An 11,551-nucleotide genomic window follows, 5' to 3' on the forward strand; every position below is an offset into this window, starting at 1 on the left:
AACTAGTTAATGAAATAATAGTAAAACACTTCCCATTTTTCTGGGGACCACCTGGCATGCCCTTAAGGATCCCTGGGGGTCTTTGGGCACCAGGCTGAGAACCGCTGGTTTAGGGCATGTATTGACCAAAACACCTGCTGATGTGGAATGTATATTATGCCCATCCCTCTCTGTCGGCCAAGCTCTGATTGGTGGTGTGAACAATTAAACATTGACGAAAGGGGATGACATAGCCCTGCATATAAAATTAAGTACCCATGCATGAAGATTATATACAGAGGTTAAGAGAGGAGGGCAGTTATGGGGCCAATAATTGTCAAATATTTGTTCTCATCTGTTTATCTGATTTTTAGTTCTTTCTCTATTTTATTTTCTGAGTCTTCCTATCTTCCCCCATCTTGTACATTACGGAGACAGTTTAATCTTAATGGGATGCACAAACCTGGTGATGTGATTGTGGGTGGGCTGTTTGAAGTCCACTACACCTCTGTCTTTCCTGAGCTGACGTTTACCTCAGAGCCAAATCAGCCCAGCTGCCAAGGGTAAGTCTTGTGTCAGATCTTGTACATGTATCAGACAACACACAATATTATGTTATTTTAAGCGATTAATGGAGATATGTTGTGTGTTAGCTTTGACCCTCCAGGATTCAGGCATGCCATGACTATGGCTTTTGCTATTGATGAGATCAACAAGAATTCCAATCTGCTACCTAATGTGACTCTGGGATACAGTCTTTATGATAACTGTGCTACACTTGGTATTGGGTTCAGTGCTGCATTATCACTGGCAAGTGGTCAAGAGGAGCAGTTTCTGCTTCAGGAGAACTGTTTAGGGACTCCTCCAGTTTTGGGTATTGTGGGTGATCCATTCTCAACCTTTTCCATTGCCGCCTCCAATGTGCTTGGTTTATTCAAACTGCCCATTGTAAGTTTACTGTCTTTGATTTCTTGTGTGCTTTTGACATGCTGTACTTAAACTGATTATAAATGATTAAAATAAGTAAAATATTTAGAATGTCTTTACTAACTCACACAAGATGCACATGTGTGCATTATGTGTTTCATTATAGGTGAGTTATTTTGCCACTTGTTCCTGCCTGAGTGATCGCAAACAGTTTCCATCCTTCTTCAGAACAATCCCAAGTGATGCTTTCCAGGTGAAACACTACTACCAAAATAATAACTGCATATATAAGTATAGAAAACTGGCAAGTATGTCTTGTCAATCAAAACATATTGTGTGCATAACATATATTGTCTCTGTGAATCATTTATGAGATTGTATGCAATTAGGTAAAAAAATTTAATACGATTAATTACGATTCTGTCATGAAACATGTATGTATAAATTTCCACTAGAAAATTATATTCCAGTCTGTGCACTTATCCCTCCACTGTGTATTCACTTAGGTGCGTGCTATGATTCAGATCCTCAAACACTTTGGCTGGACTTGGGCAGGTCTGCTGGTCAGTGATGATGACTATGGACTCCACGCTGCCCGATCCTTCCAATCTGACCTGGTTCAGTCTGGTGGAGGTTGTCTGGCCTATTCAGAGATTTTGCCTTGGGGCAACAATCCAAAAGAATATAAGAGGATTGTGAATCTGATGACAAAATCCACAGCTCGTGTGGTCATAGTGTTTGCACATCAGATGCACATGATTCAACTAATGGAAGAGGTTGGAGGATGAAAATACATTGATATTTATAATTTCATTGCATGGCTCCATAAAATAATTAATTAAATTCAAATGTTCACACCTCATTCTGTGAATTATCAGTTACTAATTTTTAATGTATCAAGTTGGCACTAAAAACAGAAAACAAAACTCTATATCATTCTCTAAAAACGTTTTTGCAAATATCTATGCTCATCTGTATACCTGTGTTGTCCATTTATTGATCCTATATACTATTCATAGTTATTTTTCTATAACTCAGTTGTTTTTGAAAAAAGATCAAATTAGGCAGACAGTGATTTACATAAATCACCTTGCTCTGAAAAATGTAATCGTATCTGTGCTTACGTCACTAAAAGAAACAGCTATATTGGAGAATTGTGTATGTTGTAAATGTCTGAAAAAGATTGGTTTAATGCCATGCACAGGTGGTTAAGCAGAATGTGACAGGCCTGCAGTGGATTGCCAGTGAAGCTTGGACGTTAGTTGACGGGCTTCATACCCCTGCCTTCATGCCGTACCTGGGTGGCACACTGGGCATCGCTATCCGTTGTGGAAAAATACCAGGACTCAGGGAATTCCTGTTAGGAATTAATCCTGATCAGCACCCCAACAATGGCTATGGAAATAGCATGGTAAAAGTTTAAGCTTACAATCTGGTGACACATTGCAATAACATATTGTTATTAATTTGGTTAACATTCTGTTTTTAATGCATTTCAGGTAAAGCAGTTTTGGGAATTCACATTTCAGTGTAAATTTGCACCACCTCCAGCCGGTTGGGTGGAAGCTGGGGGAGCAATATGCAGTGGTCAGGAAGAAATAGAAAATGTTGAGAGTGAGTTTTTGGATGTGTCAGAACTCAGGCCAGAGTACAATATTTACAAGGCTGTGTATGCTCTGGCGTATGCCCTCGATGACATGCTGCAGTGTGAGCCAGGGAGAGGGCCTTTCAGCGGGCACAGCTGTGCTACTTTGCAAAGACTGGAGCCATGGCAGGTGTGATATCAGTTAACACTACTGTTTATGTTTTGAAAACAACTGCTACACCTTGAGGTACTAACTGAATGCATTTTTGTGAGAGTAGAACATTACGGGAAAAGCCACTATGTAAAAATGTATAAGATTATGCTAGTAACTTCCTTTTATTTAAATGTAATTTTCCTTAATGAGGATGAAATAATATATTTCATCGACAGAAGTAGTAGGAAAAACATAAATGTTTTTGATTGTTGATTACTTTTCTTTTTTTTTTTACTTCTGGAAATATCTCAATCAAACAAACAAAACTTATATTTATAATGACTCATTATTGTAGAGAATTTTGAAACAGTTTTCTGTACACTTCATTTCAACACGATAATGACTAGACCCAGCAAGCCTTAAACACAGAACCTTAATCCAATCAACATGAAAAGCCTGTTGTCTCTCCCTTCTGTAGCTTATGTATTACTTGGAAAAGGTCAACTTCACCACTCCATTTGGTGATGAAGTGTCATTTGATGAGAATGGTGATGCCTTACCAATTTATGATATCATGAACTGGCTGCGGCTCCCTGATGGAAGAACTAAAGTTCAGAATGTGGGTGACGTTAAGAGGTCTGACTCCAAAGTTGAAGAACTCACAATTGATGAAGACAAAATCTTCTGGAACTTTGAATTGAAAGAGGTTACTTATATTTATTGTTGTGTTTGCTTTAGTATTACATGCAATAGCAGCACCACATGGTTTGGAATAACTGTGATTTCACTATTCTTTCCCTATAGCCACCCAGGTCAGTGTGCAGCGAGAGCTGCCCCCCAGGTACCCGCATGGCCAGGAAAAGGGGGCAGCCTGTGTGCTGTTTTGACTGCATCCCTTGTTCTGAGGGAAAGGTCAGCAATGAAACTGGTTGGTATCAATTAAAAAAGTTATTTTTCTCTTTGTGATGGACTAATTTGTATGCAGGAATGTATCACCATACAGGTGCTCAGTTGGTGTTGAGGGAAAGCACATGCCCACTAACAGCAGAAACTTGGGGTCCATCCCCCACAGTCATAAATGCCTGTATTCAAAAGTGGGAAGGATTATGGTATTTTTGTTGCAATAGCAGCAGCAGGGCAGGGGAAATAAAGGGAAAATTCTTTCAAAAAATTACAATCTTCCCCTTGTTTTTAGACTCCATGGAATGCACCAGTTGTCCAGAGGACTTCTGGTCCAGCCCGCAGCGCGACCGCTGTATTCCTAAGAAAACAGAGTTTCTCTCCTACAATGAGCCTCTGGGTATCTGTTTGACTACCGCCTCATTGCTGGGCACATGTATCTGTGCTGTTGTCCTTGGGATCTTTACCTATCATCGTAGTACTCCCATGGTACGTGCCAACAACTCAGAACTGAGTTTCCTGCTCTTGGTGTCACTTAAACTGTGTTTCCTGTGTTCACTGTTGTTTATCGGCCGTCCCAGGCTATGGACATGCCAGCTGAGACATGCAGCATTTGGGATCAGCTTTGTGCTTTCTGTCTCATGTATTCTGGTGAAAACCATGGTGGTTCTGGCTGTGTTCAAGGCCTCCAAGCCAGGAGGTGGAACCAGTCTGAAGTGGTTTGGTGCTATGCAGCAGAGAGGGACAGTTCTGGTTCTCACTTCTATTCAGGCAGCAATTTGCACTGCTTGGCTTGTTTCTTCCTCACCAGCTCCTCATAAAAACACTCAATACCACAATGACAAGATAGTTTATGAGTGTGTAGTTGGGTCCACAGTTGGTTTTGCAGTGTTACTGGGATACATTGGCTTACTGGCTATCCTTAGCTTCCTGTTAGCATTTCTAGCAAGGAATCTTCCAGACAACTTCAATGAGGCCAAACTCATCACTTTCAGTATGCTGATTTTCTGTGCTGTGTGGGTGGCTTTTGTCCCTGCTTACGTCAACTCACCAGGCAAATATGCAGATGCAGTGGAGGTATTTGCCATACTGGCCTCTAGTTTTGGTCTCCTGGTGGCGCTGTTTGGACCCAAATGTTACATAATCCTGCTTAGACCAGAGAGAAATACAAAGAAAGCAATCATGGGTAGAGGCAACCCCAAGTCATAAAAGTAGCATTAACTGTAAAATTAGCTAGTCTAAATCAGCGCTTATTTTGTGACAGATCTGCCATGTTCAACACAAGTAGCCACTCTTTAATCCAAATATAAATCTTTATAATTAATGAAAATGTGTTTACTGTAAATAATACAATTAGAAAAATGCTTTATTATTGCCGTTTTACTGGATCACAGTCCTTGTGAGACTTTGAAAGGCTTTGCTTCAATCTCAACCTGACAACCTAAAAGATTAAATTTAACCACATTCACTATCCACGCTACTATCCACAAAGTAAAATAAATAGCAGTGGGCAGCATCAGAATACGGGTTATGCTTCTATGAACATATTCATATTTATTTTAGACTGAGGGAATGTTTTTTATCCAAATAAGAAATATAATCAAAGAAAGCTTCGATTAAGATACAATAAGATAAGATAAGATAAGATGTACCTTTATTGATCTCCCATATGAGAAATTCAAGTCAGACACAGCAGCATAGGGGCATGTAGTACAAAGAGTACAGAGTGTACAAGTACAATAAGAATCACAATATAAAAATATTAACAAAATATAATAGAAGATATTAGACTATAAATGAAAACTATATACACTATATGCAATATGCAGTACAATTGAGATAGCACTGAAAAAAAAAAAGCAGGACGGGATCCAGGTTGATGTTACATTACCATTTCAATTTAAGATAACCCACAATCTTGTTGTAGTTGCAATATAAAAGTCCAAAGCACTCAATAAAATTTTCTGAAATCCACACATGGAATTTTGTAAGTATTTTATTTCAGTATTTTCAGCATTAAGAGAAATATGATTTTTTGTTTTGTTTTTTGGTTGGTGTTATCTTAAGGGTCTTCATTTGGTCTGACATAACACACTGAGAAACATGCATCCTCATTAGAGGATATCCTGTGAATACCAAATAAGCATCCCCTTTTATTTTTGAAGATGAGTAAACCACAATTTATTTAACATGTTCCGAATTATTTAAGTTATAATAAACAGTATGGCCTAACACAAACAAAAGAAGAAAAACATTAAAATGATTTACAAAATATATAATATGGTTTTTGGCCTCTATTTGCTGAAACACTTTTATGGCATTGCATTTGCATGTTTTTACATGTTAAATAATTTATTAAATCTATATTATGTCCCGCGTCCATAGCCTGTGATGGGTGGTGTTAATGAATTAACAAGGATGGAAAGCATGCAGTTGGGGATGACATATTCCTGCCTATAAAATAAAGCAACCTTGTATGAAGAACAGAAACGGTTGTGAAGGGAGGAGGGAAGCTATGGAAGCTTTTCTTGACACGTATATCCTCTTGTGTGTCTACCTTATCTCAGTATGTGTCTCTTTCTCGTCTTTATACTTTGCATCTTCCTCTTTTCCCTCATCTTGTAAGTTACGGAAAAAGTTTAATCTTAATGAAGTGCACAAGCCTGGCGATGTGGTTCTAGGTGGGTTGTTTGAGGTCCACTACAGCTCTGTCTTCCCAGAACGAACATTTACCTCAGAGCCACAACAGCCCATCTGCAAAGGGTAAGTTTCACACACATACTGTATAGCGGCCAGCATGGATCGGTGCTAACTTTGCTGTCTGATCAGAGTATGCATGGTAAGGAAAAAAATTTCACAATACTGAAATGCTTTTGAAACCTGAATAGCAGTAGCATTTTATCGTGTATTATGTTATTAGTTGTTTTGTTTGTGCTTTTAGTTTTTAGTGCTTAATAATGCTATTTTGTGTGTTAGCTTTGACACTTTAGGTTTCAGGCATGCCATGACCATGGCCTTTGCTATTGATGAGATCAACAAGAACTCCAATCTGCTACCTAATGTGACTCTGGGATACAGTCTCGCTGATAACTGTGGTGCACTTGTTGTTGGATTCAGTAGTGCATTATCACTGGCAAGTGGCAGAGAAGAGCAATTTCTGCTTTGGAAGAACTGTTCAGGGACACCTCCTGTCCTGGGTATTGTGGGTGATTCCCCCTCTACATTTTCTATTGCCACCTCCAATGTGCTAGGTTTATACAAAATGCCCATTGTAAGTTTCCTGTCCTCCATATTTTGTATTGTAGTATTTTATAAACTGTATAATTGGTGTCTTTTAAAAGTGATATATGGTTTGAATATAAAACTATTTTCACAGGGTCTGACTTGTATGAAATGGGTAATGTGAGTTTATATGTGTATTTATAGGTAAGTTATTTTTCCACATGTTCCTGCCTGAGTGATCGGCAACGGTTTCCATCCTTCTTTAGAACAATTCCAAGTGATGCTTTCCAGGTAAATCACTATTACCCAGATGAGAACTGCAAACTATGTCTGTTTCAGGCATAAATTTTGCCTTTTTTCTTAGTGGGATGAATTAGGTGTGATTCCATGCATGAAATGTATTTGAATATATAATTGATATAAATTACAATAATTTAAGTTAATTGTATATGTAGTCTAATTTCAGAGATATAATTTTCTGTGCAATAATCCCGTCACACTAATATATCCACTTAGGTGCGTGCTATGATTCAGATTCTAAAACACTTTGGCTGGACTTGGGTAGGCCTGCTGGTCAGTGATGATGACTATGGACTCCATGTTGCTCGATCCTTCCAATCTGACCTGGCTCAGTCTGGAGAAGGTTGTCTGGCCTACTTACAAGTTTTACCGTGGGACAGTGACCGAAGTGAACTCAGGAGGATTGTACATTTGATAAAGACATCAACAGCTCGTGTGGTCATGGTGTTTGCACATGAGTTCCACATGATTCATCTAATGGAAGAGGTTGGAATAAAATGTATATAATTTAGAAATCTGTAATTGTAAGAAACATAATATAAAGATTTTGTTTATTTGTTTCTCCAAACCATAATTTTTCCAGAATCCTATAAATTATAATCAGTTTCATTCAAACAAAATGATCTACAAAAACTGATTACAATTATAGTTTGATCATCGTTAGGTCAAAACTATTAATAATGTTGATAACTTATCCTGTACATATTATCAAAAATTCAACTTGTCAAAAATTCAGCTAAATAAAATCATTGCTTGAAACATTTGAATAAATGTGGGTTTCCATCAGGGTGCAGGCATGAAAGGACCACTACATAAAGGAATAAGACAAGTCATTTAGACCTTTAGATAAAATTGTTTAGGTTTTAAAGCAAAGATTACAAAAAGGAAGCCACTCAACTTCAGTTTTGCATTTTGAGAATACCCAAACCACCCATGCATGCAAGAAACGACTGCTTGTTTTTTGAGTCTGATATGCAGATATTAAATTAGGTGTCTTGCACCTAATGACTTTTTCACACATTTGCTTACATTACTGAAAAAAAGCGGGAAAAGGAAATTGTTGCAGACGCAAATATTTGCCAAAAAGCAGACACAAGTATGATATATTTTATATAATGTAACACAGGTGGTGATGCAGAATGTAACAGGCCGGCAGTGGATAGCCAGTGAAGCTTGGACATCAGCTGCTGTGCTCCAGACACCCCGCATCATGCCGTACCTAAGCGGCACACTGGGCATCGCCATCCGTCGAGGAGAAATACCAGGGCTCAGGGAATTCCTTTTACAAATACGTCCTGACCAAAATGACAGCAACAACTATAATTTGGTAAGATCTTGACATCTGGAATAATGTTTTTAATTGTTAAATCATAACAATTTGAAATAAATAAATAAAATAAAATAAATTATAAAATATATTAGCATATTGTCATTTCACTACTGACTTTATAATACACTGTATTTCAGGTGAGGCAGTTTTGGGAATACACATTTCAGTGTAGATTTGATCCAGCAGATTGGGTGGAAGCAGAGGGACCACTATGTACTGGACAGGAAGATATTGAAAATGTGGAGACTGAGTTTTTGGATCTTTCTAACCTCAGGCCTGAGTACAATGTTTACAAGGCTGTGTATGCTCTGGCATATGCGCTCGATAACATGCTGCAGTGCGAGCCAGGGAGAGGGCCTTTCAGTGGGCACAGCTGTGCCACTTTGGAAAGAATGGAGCCATGGCAGGTGTGATATCAGTTTACACTCCACCGGTTTATGTTTTAAAAACAGCTGCTATGCATTGAGGTACTTTTTGTAAGCACAGACTGCTGTTAATTTCATAATTTTCTTTAAAAAGTAAAATACTTGATGCTGGAAATAATGCGATAAAACAAATATTGTTTTCTGACAGAGGATGACTAATACTAATAAGCTAGTAAGATGAACAACAGCTTCAATTTAAGGTTGTCTTAGAAAAACAAACAGTTCCTGATTTTGTTAAAGAATGTTTGCATAGTAGGATAAACGTCATTTTAGATGAGAGTCTGTCACACTCCTTATCTGTTAATTTTTATTTCTTTCATCCATTTGTAGCTTGTACATTATTTACAAAAGGTTCACTTTACCACACCATTTGGTGATGAAGTCTCATTTGATGAGAACGGTGATGCCTTACCAATATATGATATTGTCAACTGGCTATGGCTCCCTGACGGAAGAACTAAAGTTCATAATGTGGGTGAGGTTAAGAGGTCGGACTCCAAAGTTGAAGAACTCACAATTGATGAAGACAAAATCTCCTGGAACTTTGCATTTAAAGAGGTAATTTCTGTTTTTTCAGACGACTTTCCCTTTTTTGGACTGATTCTTCGTATGTAATTCAGATTTAGTTATCTCCCTACAGCCACCCCGGTCAGTGTGCAGTGAGAGCTGTCCACCAGGAACCCGAATGGGCAGAAAGAAAGGGGAACCTGTGTGCTGTTTTGACTGCATTGCTTGTTCTGAGGGAAAGATCAGCAATAAAACTGGTTGGTGTTTGTTTGTGGTCAATATTTTTTATTTTACTTTAAGAATATTACTGTAAAGCAAGAATGTACTTCCATCTTCCATCTTCCCCCTTTTTCAGACTCCATGGAGTGCATCAGTTGTCCAGAGGACTTCTGGTCTGGCCCCCATCGTGACCACTGTGTTCCTAAGAAAACAGAGTTCCTCTCCTACCATGAGCCTCTGGGTATCTGCTTGACAGCTGCCTCATTGCTGGGCACATTTATCTGTGCTGTTGTCCTGGGGATCTTTATCCATCATCGCAGCACACCCATTGTACGCGCCAATAATTCCGAACTGAGTTTTCTGCTCTTGGTGTCACTTAAACTATGTTTCCTGTGTTCACTGCTGTTTATTGGCCGTCCCAGGCTATGGACATGTCAGCTGAGACATGCAGCATTTGGGATCAGCTTTGTGCTTGCTGTCTCATGTATTTTGGTGAAAACCATGGTAGTTCTGGCTGTGTTCAAGGCTTCCAAGCCAGGAGGTGGAACCAGTCTGAAGTGGTTTGGTGCTATGCAGCAGAGAGGGACAGTTCTGGTTCTTACTTCTATCCAGGCAATAATTTGCACGGCTTGGCTTGTCTCTTCCTCACCAGCTCCTCATAAAAACACTCAATACTACAATGACAAGATCGTTTATGAGTGTGTAGTCGGATCAACCATTGCTTTTGCAGTGTTACTAGGCTATATTGCCTTACTGGCTATCCTTAGCTTCCTGTTAGCATTTCTGGCTAGGAATCTTCCAGACAACTTCAATGAAGCCAAGTTTATCACTTTCAGCATGCTCATTTTCTGTGCTGTGTGGGTGGCCTTTGTCCCAGCTTATGTCAACTCACCAGGCAAATATGCAGATGCAGTGGAGGTATTTGCCATCCTGGCCTCCAGTTTTGGTCTCTTGGTGGCACTGTTTGGACCCAAATGTTACATAATCCTGCTGAAACCAGAGAGGAACACAAAGAAAGCAATCATGGGTCGAGGACCCACCAACTCATAACAGCAGCAGTTGCATCAAAATGATCAACTAGTCTGAACCAGTGTATATTTTCCATTCATTCAGTAGAGAACTGATCTTTAAATGTCCATTTTAACAAATAACTAATCTGTTTTTTTAACTTTGTTTTTACTGTAAGGAATATATTTAGAAGAAACTAGAAGCACTCAAGAATTGTTTCTGTGCAACACACTGCCCATGTTCTGCCTGATGACATTCTCGTGGCTTTTTCCCTACTCTGAGTCTCAACTACTTTTTCTATAAGTCATGTGCAGTTTCCAGCAAAAATACAATTAAAATTATCTGTTCATAATCAGATCGACATCATACCAACAGCATTTACACCTTTCACTACAGTTTTTATGTCTATGTCTGTAGAATATGTCGCAGACATGAAAAAAAGATATATATATTTTTTGTATCTCTTTCAGATTAAAAGCTCTCTTGTTTTTCTGTGGAAAGAATCCAGTCATATGTTAATAAGGCTTTAACTGCATTTTATTTATCAAACACAAACTCAGTATAGCAAGATAGGGCTGGCAGCAGCAGCTCTGCAGCAGAATCCATTTCTGTGTGGTCACCTCAGGTATCCGTTCAGTGAGGCAGCCGTCATGCGCTGCTCAAGCATCCTATGTACGAAAGACAAAAAGCAATGGAAAGCATTAGAACCGGTGTTCACATTTGCTGCCACCGGCTCACTACAGGTTGGACAACAGATTCCATCCACTATCCTGAGAAAAATCCAAGGGCTGCTCATTCCTTTTACTTAAGGATAAAACAAGACCAGTAATTTGATTGGTAAGTTTCATTCATCTGAAACCTATCTGACAGTTGTTAGTGTGTGCATTTTCTATTATAACAGAAAAGCTGGACAGGAGTCTTCCATTGTCTTTCGTCTGACGTGAACAAGTGTTATTCACCTCCTCTACAATCCATACTGGCCATACTTTTGTTTC

The 11,551-nt window shown here is 38.8% G+C and overlaps 2 protein-coding genes across 2 annotated transcripts; both read left to right on the top strand.

The window, feature by feature from the left end:
- The first annotated feature begins 259 nt into the window (after positions 1 to 259).
- On the top strand, positions 260 to 5,519 carry LOC127361695 (extracellular calcium-sensing receptor-like). The gene is made up of 9 exons (XM_051396511.1): positions 260 to 542; positions 633 to 927; positions 1,073 to 1,159; positions 1,413 to 1,682; positions 2,111 to 2,317; positions 2,406 to 2,681; positions 3,124 to 3,351; positions 3,450 to 3,573; positions 3,841 to 5,519. The coding sequence occupies exons 1-9, from the start codon at positions 301 to 303 to the stop codon at positions 4,752 to 4,754; spliced, it is 2,643 nt and encodes an 880-aa protein (XP_051252471.1). The 5' UTR covers positions 260 to 300; the 3' UTR covers positions 4,755 to 5,519.
- Positions 5,520 to 5,606: 87 nt separating this feature from the next.
- LOC127361692 (extracellular calcium-sensing receptor-like) lies at positions 5,607 to 11,059 on the top strand. Its single transcript, XM_051396506.1, has 9 exons — positions 5,607 to 6,308; positions 6,522 to 6,816; positions 6,972 to 7,058; positions 7,284 to 7,553; positions 8,194 to 8,394; positions 8,535 to 8,804; positions 9,153 to 9,380; positions 9,463 to 9,586; positions 9,685 to 11,059. Exons 1-9 carry the CDS (start codon positions 6,022 to 6,024, stop codon positions 10,596 to 10,598), a joined length of 2,676 nt encoding a protein of 891 aa, XP_051252466.1. The 5' UTR covers positions 5,607 to 6,021; the 3' UTR covers positions 10,599 to 11,059.
- The last annotated feature ends 492 nt before the right edge of the window (positions 11,060 to 11,551 follow it).

The sequence above is a fragment of the Dicentrarchus labrax genome, unplaced genomic scaffold (assembly GCF_905237075.1).
Source record: "Dicentrarchus labrax unplaced genomic scaffold, dlabrax2021, whole genome shotgun sequence".
In the NCBI taxonomy this organism is placed as follows: domain Eukaryota; kingdom Metazoa; phylum Chordata; class Actinopteri; family Moronidae; genus Dicentrarchus; species Dicentrarchus labrax.

Bases quoted from the DNA above. Each gene is read 5' to 3' on its own strand.
- LOC127361695 (XM_051396511.1), top strand. From the start codon at position 301: ATGGGGCCAATAATTGTCAAATATTTGTTCTCATCTGTTTATCTGATT. The intron at 2,682-3,123 runs GTGTGATATCAG...TCCCTTCTGTAG, and splicing joins AAAGACTGGAGCCATGGCAG to CTTATGTATTACTTGGAAAA. The intron at 3,352-3,449 runs GTTACTTATATT...CTTTCCCTATAG, and splicing joins GGAACTTTGAATTGAAAGAG to CCACCCAGGTCAGTGTGCAG.
- LOC127361692 (XM_051396506.1), top strand. From the start codon at position 6,022: ATGAAGAACAGAAACGGTTGTGAAGGGAGGAGGGAAGCTATGGAAGCT. The intron at 8,805-9,152 runs GTGTGATATCAG...ATCCATTTGTAG, and splicing joins AAAGAATGGAGCCATGGCAG to CTTGTACATTATTTACAAAA. The intron at 9,381-9,462 runs GTAATTTCTGTT...ATCTCCCTACAG, and splicing joins GGAACTTTGCATTTAAAGAG to CCACCCCGGTCAGTGTGCAG.